Raw genomic sequence first — 24,410 nt, forward strand, 5'->3', positions numbered from 1 at the left:
AAGGTCCAACCTGAAAATGTGACTTCTGCTTTTAACTCCAACCCCTCTGAAAGACACACAACAGAGGAGCAATAGAGACCCCCTCCCACTTGTGCTTTAATCATAACATACCACCACCACCCACCACCGATTGAGACGAGTCTTTTGTGAAGTAAATCAGGTGTCAAAATGAGGTGAAAAGGAAACTGGAGTCCCCACTTTACCCCCGAGACAACTGTCCCCCTAATATAGTTGTCAAAACAGTCACAGTTGACATACCTGTCACGCTGTTAGCACACCAGTCACTGTCGACAGTGACTCGAGGCTGCCACCTACAGGATGTAGCATGCAGTTACACCATTCAAATAAAATAAAAAGCCCACATCTCCACCTTGTGGTGGCATTGTCTACATGCACTAAATGACACAGTCACTGTCGACAGTGACTCGAGGCTGCCACCTACAGGATGTAGCATGCAGTTACACCATTTAAAAAATAAATTAAAAAACACAGCTCCACCTTGTGGTGGCATTGTCTACATGCACTAAATGACACGGGCAAATTGATAAGACAAGTTTCTTGGAAGAAAAACAATAAAATGTACGAAGCAAAAGGTAAAAACACAATAGAATGCTTCTGTTAAAGGCCACTGACGGCCAAAAAAGTAATGATTTTAACTCAAATAGGAGAAATAAAGTATCACGTTTTTAAATTGTGATCTTGTGATTTTTTTGGTTGGTTGGTTGGTCCTCGTGTCTCGTTGTGGGGGGGGGGTTGAGCCCTGGTGCCTTCGATACCTCTCCAATAACACATTCAAACACAAGGTGTTTTTCTGACATTATTTTATTAGCCAGTAACAGGTTATCCGTGTTGTAAGACTAACAAAAACCAGAGGAATTCCTTCCAGACTTCACACAGAGACAACAAATTAAAATGAGTGCCAGTGAACCACAATAAACAGCAACCAGCCACTGTTGGTCAGATCTTCAGCAGAAACCATCCAATGAATATATATATAATACACTTTACATTTTATGAAAATGTACGATTGATCGATAGTGTTTTTAGGTAATGTATCTTACCTCAGACAAAGACAAGTTTACAGGTCTCACTACTTCAATACTGCTAATAGAACTGACTGACTTCAGTACTAAAGACAACAGCAAAAATAACTCCCAACTCCTTAGTCTCACCCTACCTTCAACCCAGAGAGAAACAGTAATGACAGTCTCATCCTACTTTCAACCCAGAGAGGAGAAACAGTAATGACAGTCTCATCCTACCTTCAACCCAGAGAGGATAAACAGTAATGACAGTCTCACCCTACCTTCAACCCAGAGAGGAGAAACAGTAATGACAGTCTCACCCTACCTTCAACCCAGAAAGGAGAAACAGTAATGACAGTCTCACCCTACCTTCAACCCAGAGGAGATACAGTAATGACAGTCTCACCCTACCTTCAACCCAGAGGAGATACAGTAATGACAGTCTCACACTACCTTCAACCCAGAGAGGAGAAACAGTACTGACAGTCTCACCCTACCTTCAACCCAGAGAGGAGAAACAGTAATGACAGTCTCACCCTACCTTCAACCCAGAGAGGAGAAACAGTAATGACAGTCTCACCCTACCTTCAACCCAGAGGAGATACAGTAATGACAGTCTCACCCTACCTTCAACCCAGAGGAGAAACAGTAATGACAGTCTCACCCTACCTTCAACCCAGAGAGGAGAAACAGTAATGACAGTCTCACCCTACCTTCAACCCAGAGAGGAGAAACAGTAATGACAGTCTCACCCTACCTTCAACCCAGAGAGGAGAAACAGTAATGACAGTCTCACCCTACCTTCAACCCAGAGAGGAGAAACAGTAATGACAGTCTCACCCTATCTTCAACCCAGAGAGGAGAAACAGTAATGACAGTCTCACCCTACCTTCAACCCAGAGAGGAGAAACAGTAATGACAGTCTCACCCTATCTTCAACCCAGAGAGGAGAAACAGTAATGACAGTCTCACCCTATCTTCAACCCAGAGAGGAGAAACAGTAATGACAGTCTCACCCTACCTTCAACCCAGAGAGGAGAAACAGTAATGACAGTCTCACCCTACCTTCAACCCAGAGAGGAGAAACAGTAATGACAGTCTCACCCTATCTTCAACCCAGAGAGGAGAAACAGTAATGACAGTCTCACCCTACCTTCAACCCAGAGAGGAGAAACAGTAATGACAGTCTCACCCTACCTTCAACCCAGAGAGGAGAAACAGTAATGACAGTCTCACCCTATCTTCAACCCAGAGAGGAGAAACAGTAATGACAGTCTCACCCTATCTTCAACCCAGAGAGGAGAAACAGTAATGACAGTCTCACCCTACCTTCAACCCAGAGGAGATACAGTAATGACAGTCTCACACTACCTTCAACCCAGAGAGGAGAAACAGTAATGACAGTCTCACCCTACCTTCAACCCAGAGAGGAGAAACAGTAATGACAGTCTCACCCTACTTTCAACCCAGAGAGGAGAAACAGTAATGACAGTCTCACCCTACTTTCAACCCAGAGGAGAAACAGTAATGACAGTCTCACACTACCTTCAACCCAGAGAGGACAAACAGTAATGACATCATCTAAGAGACATTTATTAGCAGGTAGATGTAGCCTGGCATGCAGGTAAATACTCTTCATCCTTAGGAGGAGGATGATGAAGATAGTGCCTAAGTTGAAGCGTGAAGCAGGAAAGGGTCTCTGGAACTGCTTGGTGGTACAGAGAAGTGTTGCTAGTCGAGTACGTGTGTGTGTGTGTGTGTTGCGTGTGAGGGATATGTGATCCAATGTATGTACGGCGTGTGTGTGTTTGTCTGTTAGGTGTGTTCTCTCTATCTCTCTCGCTCTCTCTCTCAACACTGCTCTACTATATATCATGAGCATACCAAACATTAGGAACCTGAGGTGCACCCCCCCCCCCCTCAGAACAGCCTCAATTCGTCAGGTCATGAACTTCAAAGTTGACTCCATTCTCACAGTTGTGTCAAGTTGGCTGGATGTTCATTGGGTGTCGGACTCTGCTTGATACATACGGGACACTGTTGAGTGTGAAAAACCCAGCAGGGTTGCAGTTCTTGACTCAAACTGGTGCGCCTGTCACCTACTAACATACCCTGTTAAAAAGGCACTTAAATCTTTTGTCTTGCCGATTCACCCACTGAATGACACACATACACAATCCATGTCTCAAATTCTCTCAAGTCTTACAATTCCTACTTTAACCCGTCTCCTCCCCTTCATCTACACTGATTGAAGTGGATTTATCAGGTGACGTCAATAAGGGATCATCGCTTTCACCTGGGTTCACCTTGTCAGTCTGTCATGGAAAGCGCAGGTGTTCTTAATGTTTTGTACACTCAGTGTATATATGTATTTTGTGGTTGTGTTAACGTGTGTGTGTGTGTGTAACTTCACGCTACGAGCGGCCCCAGGCTGAGCTCCACGTGGTGTGTGAGCCATATTGCCTCGGTTGGGGCATCGTCCTCCTCGCTCGGCCTTATGGGAGCCGCCAAGTTGCGGAAGTCGTGGCGAATCTTAAAGGACACCGTGACATCGCCGTCCTCCTCGCGCTGAGGGACCACCTTGATGAAGAAACCGATCTTATTGGATTTCCTGAAGGCCACCACACTGGAGGAGAGACAGGAGCAGAGAGGGAAGGTTAGGAGACCAGGGCCAGAGAGGGAAGGTTACGAGACCAGGGCCAGAGAGGGAAGGTTAGGAGACCAGGGCCAGAGAAAGAAGGTTAGGAGACCAGGGCCAGAGAGGGAAGGTTAGGAGACCAGGGCCAGAGAGGGAAGGTTAGGAGATGAGGGCCAGAGAGGGAAGGTTAGGAGATGAGGGGCAGAGAGGGAAGGTTAGGAGATGAGGGGCAGAGAGGGAAGGTTAGGAGATGAGGGCCAGAGAGGGAAGGTTAGGAGATGAGGGCCAGAAAGGGAAGGTTAGGAGATGAGGGCCAGAAAGGGAAGGTTAGGAGATGAGGGCCAGAAATGGAAGGTTAGGAGATGAGTGGCAGAGAGGGAAGGTTAGGAGATTAGTGGCAGAGAGAGAAGGTTAGGAGATGAGGGCCAGAGAGGGAAAGTTAGGAGACCAGGGCCAGAAAGGGAAGGTTAGGAGATGAGGGCCAGAGAGGGAAGGTTAGGAGATGAGGCACAGAGAGGGAAGGTTAGGAGATGAGTGGCAGAGAGGGAAGGTTAGGAGACCAGGGCCAAAAGGGGAAGGTTAGGAGATGAGGGCCAGAGAGGGAAGGTTAGGAGATGAGGGCCAGAGAGGGAAGGTTAGGAGATGAGGGCCAGAAATGGAAGGTTAGGAGATGAGGGCCAGAAAGGGAAGGTTAGGAGATGAGGGCCAGAGAGGGAAGGTTAGGAGATGAGGGCCAGAGAGGGAAGGTTAGGAGATGAGGGCCAGAAAGGGAAGGTTAGGAGATGAGGGCCAGAAAGGGAAGGTTAGGAGATGAGGGCCAGAAAGGGAAGGTTAGGAGATGAGGGCCAGAGAGGGAAGGTTAGGAGATGAGGGCCAGAAAGGGAAGGTTAGGAGACCAGGGCCAGAGAGAGAAGGTTAGGAGACCAGGGCCAGAGAGGGAAGGTTAGGAGATGAGGGCCAGAGAGGGAAGGTTAGGAGATGAGGGCCAGAAAGGGAAGGTTAGGAGATGAGGGCCAGAAAGGGAAGGTTAGGAGATGAGGGCCAGAAAGGGAAGGTTAGGAGATGAGGGCCAGAGAGGGAAGGTTAGGAGATGAGGGCCAGAGAGGGAAGGTTAGGAGATAAGGGCCAGAAAGGGAAGGTTATGAGATGAGGGCCAGAAAGGGAAGGTTATGAGATGAGGGCCAGAAAGGGAAGGTTAGGAGATGAGGGCCAGAGAGGGAAGGTTAGGAGATGAGGGCCAGAAAGGGAAGGTTAGGAGATGAGGGCCAGAGAGGGAAGGTTAGGAGATGAGGGCCAGAAAGGGAAGGTTATGAGATGAGGGCCAGAAAGGGAAGGTTATGAGATGAGGGCCAGAGAGGGAAGGTTAGGAGATGAGGGCCAGAAAGGGAAGGTTAGGAGATGAGGGCCAGAAAGGGAAGGTTAGGAGATGAGGGCCAGAAAGGGAAGGTTAGGAGATGAGGGCCAGAGAGGGAAGGTTAGGAGATGAGGGCCAGAGAGGGAAGGTTAGGAGATGAGGGCCAGAAAGGGAAGGTTATGAGATGAGGGCCAGAAAGGGAAGGTTAGGAGATGAGGGCCAGAGAGGGAAGGTTAGGAGATGAGGGCCAGAAAGGGAAGGTTAGGAGATGAGGGCCAGAAAGGGAAGGTTAGGATATGAGGGCCAGAAAGGGAAGGTTGGGAGATGAGGGCCAGAGAGGGAAGATTAGGAGATGATTGGCAGAGAGAGAAGGTTAGGAGATGAGGGCCAGAGAGGGAAGGTTAGGAGATGAGGGCCAGAAAGGGAAGGTTAGGAGATGAGTGGCAGAGAGAGAAGGTTAGGAGATGAGTGGCAGAGAGAGAAGGTTAGGAGATGAGGGCCAGAGAGGGAAGGTTAGGAGACCAGGGCCAGAGAGAGAAGGTTAGGAGACCAGGGCCAGAGAGGGAAGGTTAGGAGATGAGGGCCAGAGAGGGAAGGTTAGGAGATGAGGGCCAGAAAGGAAAGGTTAGGAGACCAGGGCCAGAGAGGGAAGGTTAGGAGACCAGGGCCAGAGAGGGAAGGTTAGGAGACCAGGGCCAGAGAGGGAAAGTTAGGAGATGAGGGCCAGAGAGGGAAGGTTAGGAGATGAGTGGCAGAGAGGGAAGGTTTGGAGATGAGGGCCAGAGAGGGAAGGTTAGGAGATGAGGGCCAGAAATGGAAGGTTAGGAGATGAGTGGCAGAGAGGGAAGGTTAGGAGATGAGGGCCAGAGAGGGAAGGTTAGGAGATGAGGGCCAAAGAGGGAAGGTTAGGAGATGAGGGCCAGAAAGGGAAGGTTAGGAGATGAGGGCCAGAGAGGGAAGGTTAGGAGATGAGGGCCAAAGAGGGAAGGTTAGGAGATGAGGGCCAGAAAGGGAAGGTTAGGAGATGAGGGCCAGAAAGGGAAGGTTAGGAGATGAGGGCCAGAGAGGGAAAGTTAGAAGATGAGTGCCAGAAAGGGAAGGTTAGGAGATGAGGGCCAGAAAGGGAAGGTTAGGAGATGAGGGCCAGAGAGGGAAAGTTAGAAGATGAGTGCCAGAGAGGGAAGGTTAGGAGATGAGGGCCAGAAAGGGAAGGTTAGGAGATGAGGGCCAGAAAGGTAATGTTAGGAGATGAGGGCCAGAGGGGGAAGGTTAGGAGATGAGGGCCAGAGAGGGAAGGTTATGAGATGAGGGCTAGAAAGGAAAGGTTAGGAGATGAGGGCCAGAAAGGGAAGGTTAGGAGACCAGGGCCAGAGAGGGAAGGTTAGGAGATGAGTGGCAGAGAGGGAAGGTTAGGAGATGAGTGGCAGAAAGGGAAGGTTAGGAGATGAGTGGCAGAGAGAGAAGGTTAGGAGATGAGTGGCAGAGAGAGAAGGTTAGGAGATGAGGGCCAGAGAGGGAAGGTTGGGAGATGAGTGGCAGAGAGAGAAGGTTAGGAGATGAGGGGCAGAGAGGGAAGGTTAGGAGATGAGTGGCAGAGAGAGAAGGTTAGGAGATGAGTGGCAGAGAGAGAAGGTTAGGAGACCAGGGCCAGAGAGGGAAGGTTAGGAGACCAGGACCAGAGAGGGAAGGTTAGCAGACCAGGGCCAGAGAGGGAAGGTTAGCAGACCAGGGCCAGAGAGGGAAGGTTAGGAGACCAGGGCCAGAGAGGGAAGGTTAGGAGACCAGGACCAGAGAGGGAAGGTTAGCAGACCAGGGCCAGAGAGGGAAGGTTAGGAGACCAGGGCCAGAGAGGGAAGGTTAGGAGACGAGGGCCAGAGCTCCCCTCATCTCCTTATATTCCCTATGAAGTACATTTGTTTTAACCTAGAGCTAATGTAATTTCTCCTCGGTTCTGACCATATCGTCACTTATAACGGTGTGTGTACCAGCGTGTGTGTGTGTGTGTGTACCAGCGTGTGTGTGTGTGTGTGTCTTACTCTGGGTCGTCCTGGAAGTCCTGTGGCTCAGCCAACTCGTCGTAATCTGCTGCAGCATCCTTCCCTGCCAGGACCAACTCCTTGGTAGGAACCATCACCTATAAAACAACATCATCATCAACATCCTTCCCTGCCAGGACCAACTCCTTGGTAGGAACCATCACCTATAAAACATCATCATCATCAACATCCTTCCCTGCCAGGACCAACTCCTTGGTAGGAACCATCACCTATAAAACATCATCATCATCATCAACAACATCATCAACATCCTTCCCTGCCAGGACCAACTCCTTGGTAGGAACCATCACCTATAAAACATCATCATCATCAACATCCTTCCCTGCCAGGACCAACTCCTTGGTAGGAACCATCACCTATAAAACATCATCATCATCAACATCCTTCCCTGCCAGGACCAACTCCTTGGTAGGAACCATCACCTATAAAACAACATCATCATCAACATCCTTCCCTGCCAGGACCAACTCCTTGGTAGGAACCATCACCTATAAAACAACATCATCATCATCAACAACATCATCATCATCAACATCCTTCCCTGCCAGGACCAACTCCTTGGTAGGAACCATCACCTATAAAACATCATCATCATCAACATCCTTCCCTGCCAGGACCAACTCCTTGGTAGGAACCATCACCTATAAAACATCATCATCATCATCATCATCATCATCATCATCAACAACAGAGGTCAGGGGTGAGAGGTCAGCAGTAGGGTTACAAAAGAAGGGTATATTCCCGGAAGGGTCTTAAATGTTCCAGTAAACTACCATAACGTTGGTTTCGTTCAAGTATTTTCTGTCATCTTTAACAAGACATCAAGTGGCACTTTTGGGTAGCCGTCTGTCCCTCCGTGTGGCCTTATCACAATATGATTAAATAAGATGATTTAAAAAAAATAGAAATAAAAAAAAAACTGAATGACCAAGATGCAAAATATCTAAATATAAAACATTAACTGAGTGAATAACATCGGTGTTTAATATGAGGGTTTCAGCACGAAATATAATTTTTTAAAATTTGATTTACTCTGCTCATTTGCATGTTGTTGTCAAATGTTTTGTGGCCAAATTGGTCGTAGTTGTGAAAAAAGTCAATAGTCGGAAGAGATTCTGAGAGAAAATAATTTAACTGTTGATTTAAAATGCTTTTTCATTAATTACACTATTTTTACACTGTTGAACCATATGGTTTATCTACTAGAAACATGTAACACAAAAAAAATAACACAAATATATAAGAATACATTATTTATTCAAGTATAAATTACCAAAGTTGTGTGAGAAAATCTACGGCAATCTGTTAATTACAATAATGACTGAAGATTCCGGTATCTTTGGTAAATTACCGGTAAACTTCGCAACCCTAGTCAGTACTACCTTCGCAGTGCTGTTGATGTCCTCTGGGTCTCCTTCCTCACAGCCCACCAGGGTGACGTGGGTAATACTCTCCACGGGGTTGGTCAGGGTGAGCAGCACCTGGCACTCCTACAGACAACATGATACCACTCATACTGTAAGTCATTCTGCTACCCTACAGACAACATGATACCACTCATACTGTAAGTCATTCTGCTACCCTACAAACATGATACTACTCATACTGTAAGTCATTCTTCTACCCTACAGACAACACAATACCACTCATACTGTAAGTCATTCTGCTACCCTACAGACAACATGATACCACTCATACTGTAAGTCATTCTGCTACCCTACAGACAACATGATACCACTCATACTGTAAGTCATTCTGCTACCCTACAGACATGATACCACTCATACTGTAAGTCATTCTTCTACCCTACAGACAACATGATACCACTCATACTGTAAGTCATTCTGCTACCCTACAGACAACACGATACCACTCATACTGTAAGTCATTCTGCTACCCTACAGACAACATGATACCACGCATACTGTAAGTCATTCTTCTACCCTACAGACAACACAATACCACTCATACTGTAAGTCATTCTGCTACCCTACAGACAACATGATACCACTCATACTGTAAGTCATTCTGCTACCCTACAGACAACATGATACCACTCATACTGTAAGTCATTCTGCTACCCTACAGACATAATACCACTCATACTGTAAGTCATTCTTCTACCCTACAGACAACATGATACCACTCATACTGTAAGTCATTCTGCTACCCTACAGACAACACGATACCACTCATACTGTAAGTCATTCTGCTACCCTACAGACAACATGATACCACGCATACTGTAAGTCATTCTTCTACCCTACAGACAACATGATACCACTCATACTGTAAGTCATTCTGCTACCCTACAGACAACATGATACCACTCATACTGTAAGTCATTCTGCTACCCTACAGACAACATGATACCACTCATACTGTAAGTCATTCTGCTACCCTACAGACATGATACCACTCATACTGTAAGTCATTCTTCTACCCTACAGACAACATGATACCACTCATACTGTAAGTCATTCTGCTACCCTACAGACAACATGATACCACTCATACTGTAAGTCATTCTGCTACCCTACAGACAACATGATACCACGCATACTGTAAGTCATTCTTCTACCCTACAGACAACATGATACCACTCATACTGTAAGTCATTCTGCTACCCTACAGACAACATGATACCACTCATACTGTAAGTCATTCTGCTACCCTACAGACAACACAATACCACTCATACTGTAAGTCATTCTGCTACCCTACAGACAACATGATACCACTCATACTGTAAGTCATTCTGCTACCCTACAGACAACATGATACCACTCATACTGTAAGTCATTCTGCTACCCTACAGACAACATGATACCACTCATACTGTAAGTCATTCTGCTACCCTACAGACAACATGATACCACTCATACTGTAAGTCATTCTGCTACCCTACAGACAACACGATACCACTCATACTGTAAGTCATTCTGCTACCCTACAGACAACATGATACCACTCATACTGTAAGTCATTCTGCTACCCTACAGACATGATACTACTCATACTGTAAGTCATTCTTCTACCCTACAGACAACACAATACCACTCATACTGTAAGTCATTCTGCTACCCTACAGACAACATGATACCACTCATACTGTAAGTCATTCTGCTACCCTACAGACAACATGATACCACTCATACTGTAAGTCATTCTGCTACCCTACAGACATGATACCACTCATACTGTAAGTCATTCTTCTACCCTACAGACAACATGATACCACTCATACTGTAAGTCATTCTGCTACCCTACAGACAACATGATACCACTCATACTGTAAGTCATTCTGCTACCCTACAGTCAACATGATACCACTCATACTGTAAGTCATTCTGCTACCCTACAGACAACATGATACCACTCATACTGTAAGTCATTCTGCTACCCTACAGACAACATGATACCACTCATACTGTAAGTCATTCTGCTACCCTACAGACAACATGATACCACTCATACTGTAAGTCATTCTGCTACCCTACAGACAACATGATACCACTCATACTGTAAGTCATTCTGCTACCCTACAGACAACATGATACCACTCATACTATAAGTCATTCTGCTACCCTACAGACATGATACCACTCATACTGTAAGTCATTCTGCTACCCTACAGACAACACAATACCACTCATACTGTAAGTCATTCTGCTACCCTACAGACAACATGATACCACTCATACTGTAAGTCATTCTGCTACCCTACAGACATGATACCACTCATACTGTAAGTCATTCTGCTACCCTACAGACAACATGATACCACTCATACTGTAAGTCATTCTGCTACCCTACAGACATGATACCACTCATACTGTAAGTCATTCTGCTACCCTACAGACAACACAATACCACTCATACTGTAAGTCATTCTGCTACCCTACAGACAACATGATACCACTCATACTGTAAGTCATTCTGCTACCCTACAGACAACATGATACCACTCATACTGTAAGTCATTCTGCTACCCTACAGACAACATGATACCACTCATACTGTAAGTCATTCTGCTACCCTACAGACATGATACCACTCATACTGTAAGTCATTCTGCTACCCTACAGACAACATGATACCACTCATACTGTAAGTCATTCTTCTACCCTACAGACATGATACCACTCATACTGTAAGTCATTCTGCTACCCTACAGACAACACGATACCACTCATACTGTAAGTCATTCTGCTCTCCTACAGACAACACGATACCACTCATACTGTAAGTCATTCTGCTACCCTACAGACAACATGATACCACTCATACTGTAAGTCATTCTGCTACCCTACAGACAACATGATACCACTCATACTATAAGTCATTCTGCTACCCTACAGACAACATGATACCACTCATACTGTAAGTCATTCTGCTACCCTACAGACAACATGATACCACTCATACTGTAAGTCATTCTGCTACCCTACAGACAACATGATACCACTCATACTGTAAGTCATTCTGCTACCCTACAGACAACATGATACCACTCATACTGTAAGTCATTCTGCTACCCTACAGACAACATGATACCACTCATACTGTAAGTCATTCTGCTACCCTACAGACATGATACCACTCATACTGTAAGTCATTCTGCTACCCTACAGACAACACGATACCACTCATACTGTAAGTCATTCTGCTACCCTACAGACAACATGATACCACTCATACTGCAAGTCATTCTGCTACCCTACAGACAACATGATACCACTCATACTGTAAGTCATTCTGCTACCCTACATGTTCCATTACTTGAATAATTGACTTGCCTTCTGGAAGCGCAGGTTTGGAATGGACATTATTCTGACCTCAGGGATGTAACTCCTTTAGGATTGAAAATCACGTCACTTTACTGAGAAATAATACAACACTACCAACATTCAAGAGTAGAAAACAAAGGTGGATGTGTTTCGGTACAGAGGAGATGCTACCCTACAGACATGATACCACTCATACTGTAAGTCATTCTGCTACCCTACAGACAACATGATACCACTCATACTGTAAGTCATTCTGCTACCCTACAGACACGATACCACTCATACTGTAAGTCATTCTGCTACCCTACAGACAACATGATACCACTCATACTGTAAGTCATTCTGCTACCCTACAGACAACATGATACCACTCATACTATAAGTCATTCTGCTACCCTACAGACAACATGATATCACTCGTACTGTAAGTCATTCCTCTACCCTACAGACAACATGATACCACTCGTACTGTAAGTCATTCTGCTACCCTACAGACAACATGATACCACTCATACTGTAAGTCATTCTGCTATCCTACAGACAACACGATACCACTCATACTGTAAGTCATTCTGCTCTCCTACAGACAACATGATACCACGCATACTGTAAGTCATTCTGCTACCCTACAGACAACATGATACCACTCATACTGTAAGTCATTCTGCTACCCTACAGACAACATGATACCACTCATACTGTAAGTCATTCTGCTACCCTACAGACAACATGATACCACTCATACTGTAAGTCATTCTGCTACCCTACAGACAACATGATACCACTCATACTGTAAGTCATTCTGCTACCCTACAGACAACACAATACCACTCATACTGTAAGTCATTCTGCTACCCTACAGACAACATGATACCACTCATACTGTAAGTCATTCTGCTACCCTACAGACAACATGATACCACTCATACTGTAAGTCATTCTGCTACCCTACAGACAACACGATACCACTCATACTGTAAGTCATTCTGCTACCCTACAGACAACATGATACCACTCGTACTGTAAGTCATTCTGCTACCCTACAGACAACATGATACCACTCATACTGTAAGTCATTCTGCTACCCTACAGACAACATGATACCACTCATACTGTAAGTCATTCTGCTACCCTACAGACAACATGATACCACTCATACTGTAAGTCATTCTGCTACCCTACAGACAACACAATACCACTCATACTGTAAGTCATTCTTCTACCCTACAGACAACATGATACCACTCATACTGTAAGTCATTCTGCTACCCTACAGACAACACGATACCACTCATACTGTAAGTCATTCTGCTACCCTACAGACAACATGATACCACTCATACTGCAAGTCATTCTGCTACCCTACAGACAACATGATACCACTCATACTGTAAGTCATTCTGCTACCCTACATGTTCCATTACTTGAATAATTGACTTGCCTTCTGGAAGCGCAGGTTTGGAATGGACATTATTCTGACCTCAGGGATGTAACTCCTTTAGGATTGAAAATCACGTCACTTTACTGAGAAATAATACAACACTACCAACATTCAAGAGTAGAAAACAAAGGTGGATGTGTTTCGGTACAGAGGAGATGCTAAGCAATACTTACACAGCCACCAGCTGGATTTTGAACTTGATTGAGGTTGGGTTGAATTCTGGCTTGCTCAGATTGTGCTCACATTTCTAGGAAGAAAAGCAAAAACAAATGTATCACGAGTAATTAAGAGAAATTGCGAACAAACAACAGTAAAATAGTAGTAAAATTCCCTTCCTGAGAAGGGTAGTGTGGTGTAAAGTACGGTGCCTCGTAAACTGACCCTGCATCGCAGAGAGCGCTTGATCAACAGGTGTTTGTGTTTGGGGTGGAGCTGAGAGGCTCCGGCTGGCTGGAAGTCAGGCTGGAGCAGCCGCTGACGCAAGGATGTCACTGGAATACATAACACACACCAGGAAGTTAACACAACATGGTCAACTACACACACCAGGAAGTTAACACATGGTCAACTACACACACCAGGAAGTTAACACATGGTCAACTACACACACCAGGAAGTTAACACATGGTCAACTACACAACACCAGGAAGTTAACACATGGTCAACTACACAACACCGGGAAGTTAACTAGACAACACCGGGGAGTTAACTAGACAACACGGGGGAGTTAAACTAGACAACACGGGGGAGTTAACTAGACAACATGGGAGTTAACTAGACAACACGGAGAGTTAACTAGACAAAACGAGGGAGTTAACTAGACAACACGGGGAGTTAACTAGACAACACGGGGAGTTAACTAGACAACACGGGGAGTTAACTAGACAACACGGGGGAGTTAACTAGACAACACGGGGGAGTTAACTAGACAACACGGGGAGTTCATAACGCAGGGAGTTAACTAGACAACACGGGGGAGTTAACTAGACAACACGGGGGAGTTAACTAGACAACACGGGGGAGTTAACTAGACAACACGGGGGAGTTAACTAGACAACACGGGGGAGTTAGTTAACTAGACAACACGGGAGAGTTAGTTAACTAGACAACACGGGAGAGTTAGTTAACTAGACAACATGGGAGAGTTAGTTAACTAGACAACACGGGGGAGTTAACTAGACCACACGGGGAGTTAACTAGACCACACGGGGAGTTAACTAGACCACACGGGGAGTTAACTAGACAACACGGGGAGTTAACTAGACAACACGGGGAGTTAACTAGACAACACGGGGAGTTAACTAGACAACACGGGGGAGTTAACTAGACAACACGGGGGAGTTAACTAGACAACACTGGGAGTTAACTAGACAACACGGGGGAGTTAACTAGACAACACGGGGAGTTAACTAGACAACACAGGGAGTTAACTAGACAACACGGGGAGTTAACTAGACCACACGGGGGCGTTAACTAGACAACACTGGGAGTTAACTAGACAACACTGGGGAGTTAACTAGACAACACGGGGAGTTAACTAGACAACACGGGGAGTTAACTAGACAACACAGGGAGTTAACTAGACAACACAGGGAGTTAACTAGACAACACGGGGGAGTTAACTAGACAACACTAGGAGTTAACTAGACAACACGGGGAGTTAACTAGACAACACGGGGAGTTAACTAGACAACACGGGGAGTTAACACAACATGGCAGATTGCAAAACAACCTAAGTTTACCAGTTTACAATATCTCTGATATAACTGTAGACTTCAATATTATAAAATAACTCTCAGGAAAAGTTGTGTATAAAGCTAATAACTAGTTGCTACATCCATGTTGGACTTATAAATTAATGAGATACACCCATTTATATTTTTCATGAATCAATGGGTCTCTCTCAGTCATTTAATAGTTAAGTGATTCATGAAAAATATAACTTATAAATTATAAATTAATCACAAACTAAAATAGAACCTTGTTTTACTCCAATGTTTGTAAACTATGTAAACGCAAACACTGTACAGCCCTCATAACATGGTTAAAACTACAATGTTGATATCATGGATGGTCAGTCATTTCATCCATAGCTCTGTTATTTAATTTGAGACTGGTTACATTTCTACAGCCCCTTCTCTCAGCTTTTTTTTTAGCAAAACAGTGGTGAGGAGAATGTTTTGTTATCGTTTCAATTAAGGATTCTAGCTTTAAAAAAAAATGGTGATCATTGTTTCCCTTGGGTAGGTTGGATGGGTCTAGTGTAGGGTTAGTGTCGTGTTCCAGGTCAAAGGTTAGTGGTTAGGCTTAGGGGTGGATATCTCTTACCCTCAGGTAGGTTGATGGGTCTGGTGTATGGTTAGTGTCGTGTTCCAGGTCAAAGGTTAGTGGTTAGGCTTAGGGGTGGATATCTCTTACCCTCAGGTAGGTTGATTGGTCTAGTGTAGGGTTAGTGGTTCGGCTTAGGGGTGGATATCTCTTACCCTAGTGTAGGGTTAGTGGTTCGGCTTAGGAGTGGATATCTCTTACCCTAGTGTAGGGTTAGTGGTTAGGCTTAGGGGTGGATATCTCTTACCCTAGTGTAGGGTTAGTGGTTCGGCTTAGGGGTGGATATCTCTTACCCTAGTGTAGGGTTAGTGGTTCGGCTTAGGGGTGGATATCTCTTACCCTAGTGTAGGTTGATTGGTCTAGTGTAGGGTTAGTGGTTCGGCTTAGGAGTGGATATCTCTTACCCTAGTGTAGGTTGATTGGTCTAGTGTAGGGTTAGTGGTTAGGCTTAGGGGTGGATATCTCTTACCCTAGTGTAGGGTTAGTGGTTAGGCTTAGGGGTGGATATCTCTTACCCTAGTGTAGGGTTAGTGGTTAGGCTTAGGAGTGGATCTCTCTTACCCTAGTGTAGGGTTAGTGGTTCGGCTTAGGGGTGGATATCTCTTACCCTAGTGTAGGGTTAGTGGTTAGGCTTAGGGGTGGATATCTCTTACCCTAGTGTAGGGTTAGTGGTTAGGCTTAGGAGTGGATCTCTCTTACCCTCGGGTAGGTTGATTGGTCTAGTGTAGTAGTCTTCAGGCAGTGGTTCCACCTCGTCTAAGGCCTGGGCTGGCTCTATGTTAATCTCCTTTTGGTCTTCACCTTCCTTCAGACTGGAATAGCAAAAAGGGACAGACACAGTGAGGGCCATTATAGGAGACAGGGACAGACACAGTGAGGGCCATTATAGGAGACAGGGACAGACACAGTGAGGGCCATTATAGGAGACAGGGACAGAAACAGTGAGGGCCATTATAGGAGACAGGGACAGACACAGTGAGGGCCATTATAGGAGACGGGGACAGACACAGTGAGGGCCATTATAGGAGACAGGGACAGACACAGTGAGGGCCATTATAGGAGACAGGGACAGACACAGTGAGGGCCATTATAGGAGACAGGGACAGACAAAGTGAGGGCCACTATAGGAGACAGGGACAGAAACAGTGAGGGCCATTATAGGAGACGGGGACAGACACAGTGAGGGCCACTATAGAAGACAGGGACAGAAACAGTGAGGGCCATTATAGGAGACAGGGACAGACACAGTGAGGGCCATTATAGGAGACAGGGACAGACAAAGTGAGGGCCACTATAGGAGACAGGGACAGAAACAGTGAGGGCCATTATAGGAGACAGGGACAGACACAGTGAGGGCCACTATAGGAGACAGGGACAGACACAGTGAGGGCCACTATAGGAGACAGGGACAGACACAGTGAGGGCCATTATAGGAGACAGGGACAGACACAGTGAGGGCCACAATAGGAGACAGCTGTATTTATTAACTCTAACACAAGGCAGTGGCTTTATCCCAAACTGCACGCCATTCCCTAATTAGTGCACAACTTTTGACCAAAGAGCTTATACAAAAGTAATGCAGTACATTGGGCGCCGTTTGGGAACTCGGTCCTTGTATAGGCTATTCGTGATGTGCTAATAACATCAACATGATTTGTCACACGTCAAATGTACAATAAATAAAAGTGTACAGTATAGTATTATACGAGGGTGTGATACTCGTACTTTATAAACAGTAAAGTTTTTGTATATTCATGTCATACTCACGAAAGACCAGCCAGACTGGTGATAGGAGCTCCAGGTCTCTGTCTCTGTAGTCTGGTACCCAGACCATACTTCTCCTTTTACAGAGCAACACATCCACAAATGTCAACTAGCTCACAGACAAGACACCACCACCACGTGGTAGACTTAAGGGAGAGGACACACTGGCATTTCTATTGATGACTGATTGTTTATTTTTTTCCTAATAACACATTTTCAAAAATCTAATTAGGTAAACATGAACATAAATGGCAACAAAAAAATAAATAAATGGGATTCGAAACCAATTCTAGAGAAACATTTGGTTTAAAAAAAACAAGAACACAAACATTTATGTCAACAGTGGGATAATTACTACTCCCTACTATATACTACAGACTAAAACAGCATTAACTGTACACTGCAATAGAATGCATCCTATTGATTCTCTTCCCCCCCCCCCAGTCAACATAAAGTATCCTATTGTGCTCCTGATAATATCTTTCTCCTGAGGGGACACTCATGTGATTAGGGAGGTCACTCAGTTACAGATTAGATACGGAGAACAGATGAAGGGGGGAAGGAAGGAAGGAAGAGAGAGAGAGAGAGAGACAGAGATACAGAGAGAGAGAGAGAGAGAGAGAGAGAGACAGACAGAGAGAGAGCGACAGAGAGAGACAGAGAGAGACAGAGAGAGAGAGAGACAGAGAGAGAGAGAGAGAGAGAGAGAGAGACAGAGAGAGACAGAGAGAGAGAGACAGAGAGAAAGAGTGTGTTTGAACTATAAGTTGTGAAAAATACAACTCACCACCACATGAATAGTGTGTTGCTGGGGGAGGGAGGGGTTAGAAACCAACATATCAGCGTGCAGAAGCAAAGAAAAAGAAGAACGTATCAAGGAAAACCAAAGCAGTTAATAAAGCAAACAGCTAGCAGTTAGCTTATAGTGACTCTTCAGCTACAGTAACTACTATATAGCTAGCTAGCACACTGCTAGCAGCTAGCTCAGTGACTCTTCAGCTGCAGTAGCTACTATATAGCTAGCTAGCACACTGCTAGCAGCTAGCTCAGTGACTCTTCAGCTGCAGTAGCTACTATATAGCTAGCTAGCACACTGCTAGCAGCTAGCTCAGTGACTCTTCAGCTGCAGTAGCTACTATATAGCTAGCTAGCACACAGCTAGCAGCTAGCTTAGTGACTATTCAGCTGCAGCAGCTACTATATAGCTAGCTAGCACACTGCTAGCAGCTAGCTCAGTGACTCTTCAGCTGCAGTAGCTACTATATAGCTAGCTAGCACACAGCTAGCAGCTAGCTTAGTGACTATTCAGCTGCAGTAGCTACTATATAGCTAGCTAGCACACAGCTAGCAGCTAGCTTAGTGACTATTCAGCTACAGTAGCTACTATATAGCTAGCTAGCACACAGCTAGCTTAGTGACTATTCAGCTGCAGTAGCTACTATATAGCTAGCTAGCACACACCCTTCACCAATCACAGGGTCTGAAATCAATATTCCAGTATGCCCCAGGTTCTAATCTAAACCAATCCTTCTATCTATACACATTAACTAGACATGCATGTCAATCGATGTCAACATACTGTAACAAAATATTACAGTACAAATGTAGAAATGTACACTATTCAGAAACAGTTGCCTTGTTCATTTCAGCAGGGTTAACAACACAGCAATAACCATCACAAACTAACACATATGAAAAGCATGATTTGTGTCATTATAAAGGTGGGAGCTGGGCTTATTGAGAGAGGTGCACAGGCTTAGCATGTTATCTGCCGAAGTGTGTGTGTGTGTGTGTGTGTGTGTGTGTGTGTGTGTGTGTGTGTGTGTGTGTGTGTTTGTACCGAGAAGGCCAGAGGCATGTAGGGTCGTCTCCTGGCCAGCTTCTTCCGGTCCCTCTCCAGTTTCTCCCTCTGGGCCAGCTGCTGGTAATACTCTATCAGTTTATTGATCTGGAGGAAAATGACCCAACAATACCATGAGTATCCAGAGGGAGATTACCCAACAATACCATGAGTATCCAGAGGGAGATTACCCAACAATACCATGAGTATCCAGAGGGAGATTACCCAACAATACCATGAGTATCCAGAGGGAGATTACCCAACAATACCATGAGTATCCAGAGGGAGATTACCCAACAATACCATGAGTATCCAGAGGGAGACTCCCCAACAATACCATGAGTATCCAGAGGGAGATTACCCAACAATACCATGAGTATCCAGAGGGAGATTACCCAACAATACCATGAGTATCCAGAGGGAGATTACCCAACAATACCATGAGTATCCAGAGGGAGATTACCCAACAATACCATGAGTATCCAGAGGGAGATTACCCAACAATACCATGAGTATCCAGAGGGAGACTCCCCAACAATACCATGAGTATCCGGAGGAAGATTGCACATAAAATGAGTCAGAATGTCATAGACTAGCCCCATTCAGTGCTACTATTCATATAGAAGGGAAAATTCCTACACAGAGAACCATGTATACAGCAAGTTCTTATCACATCAAGAAAATATAAAGCATAACATTTCAACTTTAGATATAGCATGAGTCTGACTCACAACTAATTTTTATTTATTTATTTAACTGCAAGTCAGTTAAGAACAAATCCTTATTTTCAATGACGGCAGATTTGTACCTTGTCAGCTCGGGGGTTTGAACTTGCAACCTTCCGGTTACTAGTCCAACGCTCTAACCACTAGGCTACCCTGCCACCCCAATATTCTGCAGTGCTGTTAGGGGGAAGTTATAGGCCAGAGAACCATGTATACAGCATGTATCATTCAGCATACCATGTATGTTACCAGCAGGAAAATAAATAGTAGAAAGCACAGTCATAAAGCCAACATTTAGGCCTGGAGCTTGTATCAGGAGTGTGCTGTTTGTGGTTGATCACACGGTGCTTTTTTGTCATTACAGAATCCATTACAATAGACAACTTCCCTGTGTCACAGCATTCTACAACATAAGGGGGGTTGTCTAGCTCAACTGAAGCTTTCCTCAGGTGAGCAACACTAGAGAGAGAGAGAAAATAGATCAGACCAAAAGGAAGGCAACATACCCGTTGAGTATGAGGGTTGTCCGGCTCCTGCCATCCTCCACTGGCTGAAGTGAAGACACACCAAAAATATATATATAAAAGTGAAATAGTCCTCCATAAAACACCTAACAAGTCAATCACACAACAGACACATAGGCTACTAGTCAAGTACATGATAAGGGACACATCTCTATTCAGAGTAACAACTCCAAACAAAGTTCCATACATACAGATATGAATTAGTTCAGCATTTGAAACCATTCTAACACAGCCATTTTAACAAGGCAGTCCCATATATCTCCGCCTCATTACCAGTGCAGGGGGCTCTTCATTCAATAGCTTAGTAATTACGATCACTAGCAAGGTTTGCTATTTGATTTGGTTGTAGCTACTTCTCACATTCACCCAGCTACGGAATCGTTGGCCATGCCACTGGCCCAATATTTTAAAAAAAGTCAATAGTCAATAGTCAAAGATTACCCAACAATACCATGAGGTGACTCTCATCATCAACAGTAAAGTAGGCCTGTCACTCACCCACAGACTTGTCAGCCATGCCCACATCTCTGGATGTCCAACGACAGAAGCCACAGGCCAGGTAGTAGGCCTTCTTCATGGCCGTCTTGCTGGGGTCGTCGGGAAGAGGGGCTGGGATGTTGGTTGCCCGGGTGGACAGGGTGTGCATGCAGCACGGGCAGTCGAAGCAGTTGGCACACCTGGGGCACGACGAGGAAGAAGGTATAGCTAGTTATAAACACTACCTTTGTTCTTCAACCGGGGTAAACAAACGCAGTACTCTAACCCAATGCTAGCTTTTATGGCTTTCCTTTATTTAACGGGGCAAGTCAGTTAAAGAACAAATTCTTATTTACAATGACGGCCTACCGGGGAACAGTGGGTTAACTGCCTTGTTCAGGGGCAGAACAACAGATTTTCACCTTGTCAGCTCGGGGATTCGATCCAGCAACCCTTTGGTTACTGGCCCAACACTAACTACTAGGCTACCTGCCGCCCCTACACTCTAACCACTAGGCTACCTGCCGCCCCTACACTCTAACCACTAGGCTACCTGCCGCCCCTACACTCTAACCACTAGGCTACCTGCCGCCCCTACACTCTAACCACTAGGCTACCTGCCGCCCCTACACTATAACCACTAGGCTACCTGCCGCCCCTACACTCTAACCACTAGGCTACCTGCCGCCCCTACACTATAACCACTAGGCTTCCTGCCGCCCCTACACTCTAACCACTAGGCTACCTGCCGCCCCTACACTCTAACCACTAGGCTACCTGCCGCCCCTACACTCTAACCACTAGGCTACCTGCCACCTCTACACTCTAACCACTAGGCTACCTGCCGCCCCTACACTATAACCACTAGGCTACCTGCCGCCCCTACACTCTAACCACTAGGCTACCTGCCGCCTCTACACTCTAACCACTAGGCTACCTGCCGCCTCTACACTCTAACCACTAGGCTACCTGCCGCCTCTACACTTTAACCACTAGGACACCTGCCGCCCCTACACTCTAACCACTAGGCTTCCTGCCGCCCCTACACTCTAACCACTAGGCTACCTGCCGCCCCTACACTTTAACCACTAGGATACCTGCCGCCCCTACACTCTAACCACTAGGCTACCTGCCGCCCCTACACTCTAACCACTAGGATACCTGCCGCCCCTACACTCTAACCACTAGGATACCTGCCGCCCCTACACTCTAACCACTAGGCTACCTGCCGCCCCTACACTCTAACCACTAGGCTACCTGCCGCCTCCACACTCTAACCACTAGGCTACCTGCCGCCTCTACACTCTAACCACTAGGCTACCTGCCGCCACTACACTCTAACCACTAGGTTACCTGCCACCTCTACACTCTAACCACTTGGATACCTGCCACCTCTACACTCTAACCACTAGGACACCTGCCGCCTCTACACTCTAACCACTCTAATCACCCTGACCTCACGTAAACTAGGCTACACCTAACTTTAATGTAACCTTCAACCCCATCGAATTACATAGAATTGTAATGGCGGGGGGGGGGAAATCTTGACGATATATCATATAGTTTTGACAATATCACAGTATAATTTTTGTACCTGCACCAAAACTGCGGCATTTTTTTCTTCATAGCTCTCCATCTTCTTTTTAAATAGGGAGACAATTTGTTTTTAACATTTTCATTTCCAATGACTGATCAAAACTATTTTTCTCCCGGCTCTCTCTGTGTCACTCTGCAGCAGACACACGGTGAGCAATATGTTAGGAAGATCGAATCGCAATACATATGGAATCGTGAGAGTTGTATAAGAAACGCCATTACATATCGTATCGGCACCTAAGCATCGTGATAATATCGTATGGTGAGGTCCCTGGCAATTCCCCAGCCCTAATATAGAATATAAACATTAATAATAGATAACCCTAAAGCTTAACCTTAACCTCTATAACCTAACCTGAAGTTTTCATTCAGCTGCATATCCTCTTCCTAGAACAAAACAAGAGAGCTGGGAAATGTAGGCTGGATGCAGTGAGAAGTCATGCAGTGAATATTGTCCATGTGTAACAGTATAAGTTTAAACCGTCCCCTCGCCCATACCCGGGCGCGAACCAGGGACCCTCTGCACACAACAACAGTCACCCACGAAGCATCGTTACCCATCGCTCCACAAAAGCCGCGGCCCTTGCAGAGCCAAAGGGGAACCACGACTTCAAGGTCTCAGAGCAAGTGACGTCACTGATTGAAACGCTATTTAGCGCGCACCGCTAACTAAGCTAGCCGTTTCACATCCGCTACACAGTAAAGAATAGGTCTATGCCATAGACCTGTATTTAACAGGTTTAATTTCCCACCTGTTCTTCTTCAGCTTGGCCTCAGCTGAAGGCATATTCTCCAGGCAGCTCGGACAGTAATGGGAGTCCACCTAGGAACCAAACGGAGGCAGCATTCAACCATGTGGAAATACATGAATGTGCATGGCTATCCCTTATTATAGTTATAACTGTAGATAGTAATTCTGTTTCAGATACTGGTCCAAGCTTCAGTAATAAAAGTGTGAGTTTCTGTGGGCAAGGGGTCACTGTCCATTGTGTGGCTGTGTAAATTAAGAATCAAAGCTGTCTGACGTGGCACGTATCAAAATAGATGATAACTAGATAGCTATAACAACAACAAAATGGTTAGCTAGATACCTAAATAAGATATGTGGTCACTCTTGTCTGGGTGTGGTGATGAATAGGGAACATTAGCCAGCTAACAGCAGACTAGCTAACTAGGAGGTTTATCAAACAGTTGTTAGGTTTTAGTTGTATTTCCAGTGGGAATTTGTGTCACTGTTAATTGGAGAAAAAGAAGCTCATAAGTGAACACCGACCAAAAATAAAACACCGTATTGATTATGTTGCTAAGCCTTAATCTTAGGTAGCTTGATAAACGTACACTATTATGAACGTAGGGCGGAAGTAAAGACGACAACGGCCAATCAGACCACAGGGTTGTTGAATAAATGTTGATTGACGTGCGGTATGACAAATACATATTTTGTGTTGTACGGGGGGGGGGGGGGGGGGTCTGGACTAAATTGACCAAAATCTCCAAAACCGCTAACGTTAGCTAGACATCTCTATGATAACAATAGCTAAATTAGCCACGGTAATGTTGACATACCTCGTGAGACACACATTCTAAGGAACGCAATTCACTGCAATACCGGCAAAAATAAAGTGTAGACAACGACGAGCGGATTTTTTTCTCTCCGTGAACAAGGTAGAGAACCCTGTCGGGTTGCAGAAGAGACGCCATCTTTGACTGAATCGTCTGGCGTCGTCGTCACCCAGTGGTTTTTTGTCGTTGGCTCGACGGCGCCCCCTGGTGGTGCGTTGTGATAGTGGACATTTCGGTGATGTGCAGTTTAATTTTAAACCAGCAGGGGGCAGCTTTGCCCCCCAATGC

The 24,410-nt window shown here is 45.4% G+C and overlaps 1 protein-coding gene across 6 annotated transcripts; it reads right to left on the reverse strand.

Moving 5' to 3' along the window:
* Window positions 1–804: 804 nt before the first annotated feature.
* LOC110504359 (dynactin subunit 4) lies at window positions 805–24,393 on the reverse strand. Of its 6 annotated transcripts, XR_005041139.1 has the most exons (15): window positions 24,126–24,393; window positions 23,312–23,382; window positions 20,985–21,163; window positions 20,469–20,512; window positions 19,238–19,345; window positions 18,185–18,205; window positions 17,401–17,474; window positions 16,333–16,445; window positions 13,687–13,796; window positions 13,479–13,552; window positions 13,306–13,360; window positions 8,457–8,564; window positions 7,054–7,151; window positions 1,915–3,651; window positions 805–1,610 (listed from the first exon to the last, which is right to left on the reverse strand). XR_005041139.1 is itself a non-coding variant. In XM_036969690.1 (14 exons), exons 1-14 carry the CDS (start codon window positions 24,258–24,260, stop codon window positions 3,435–3,437), a joined length of 1,407 nt encoding a protein of 468 aa, XP_036825585.1. In that variant the 5' UTR covers window positions 24,261–24,393; the 3' UTR covers window positions 805–3,434. The 6 variants fall into 6 exon arrangements, 5 of the variants coding, with proteins under 5 accessions (XP_036825585.1, XP_036825584.1, XP_036825586.1 ...); XM_036969690.1 differs by lacking the exon at window positions 13,306–13,360 and adding an exon at window positions 11,874–11,928 and having other exon boundaries at window positions 805–3,651; XM_036969689.1 differs by having other exon boundaries at window positions 805–3,651.
* Window positions 24,394–24,410: the final 17 nt, after the last annotated feature.

This window comes from Oncorhynchus mykiss, chromosome 31 (genome assembly GCF_013265735.2).
Source record: "Oncorhynchus mykiss isolate Arlee chromosome 31, USDA_OmykA_1.1, whole genome shotgun sequence".
Classification (NCBI taxonomy): Eukaryota; Metazoa; Chordata; class Actinopteri; order Salmoniformes; family Salmonidae; genus Oncorhynchus; species Oncorhynchus mykiss.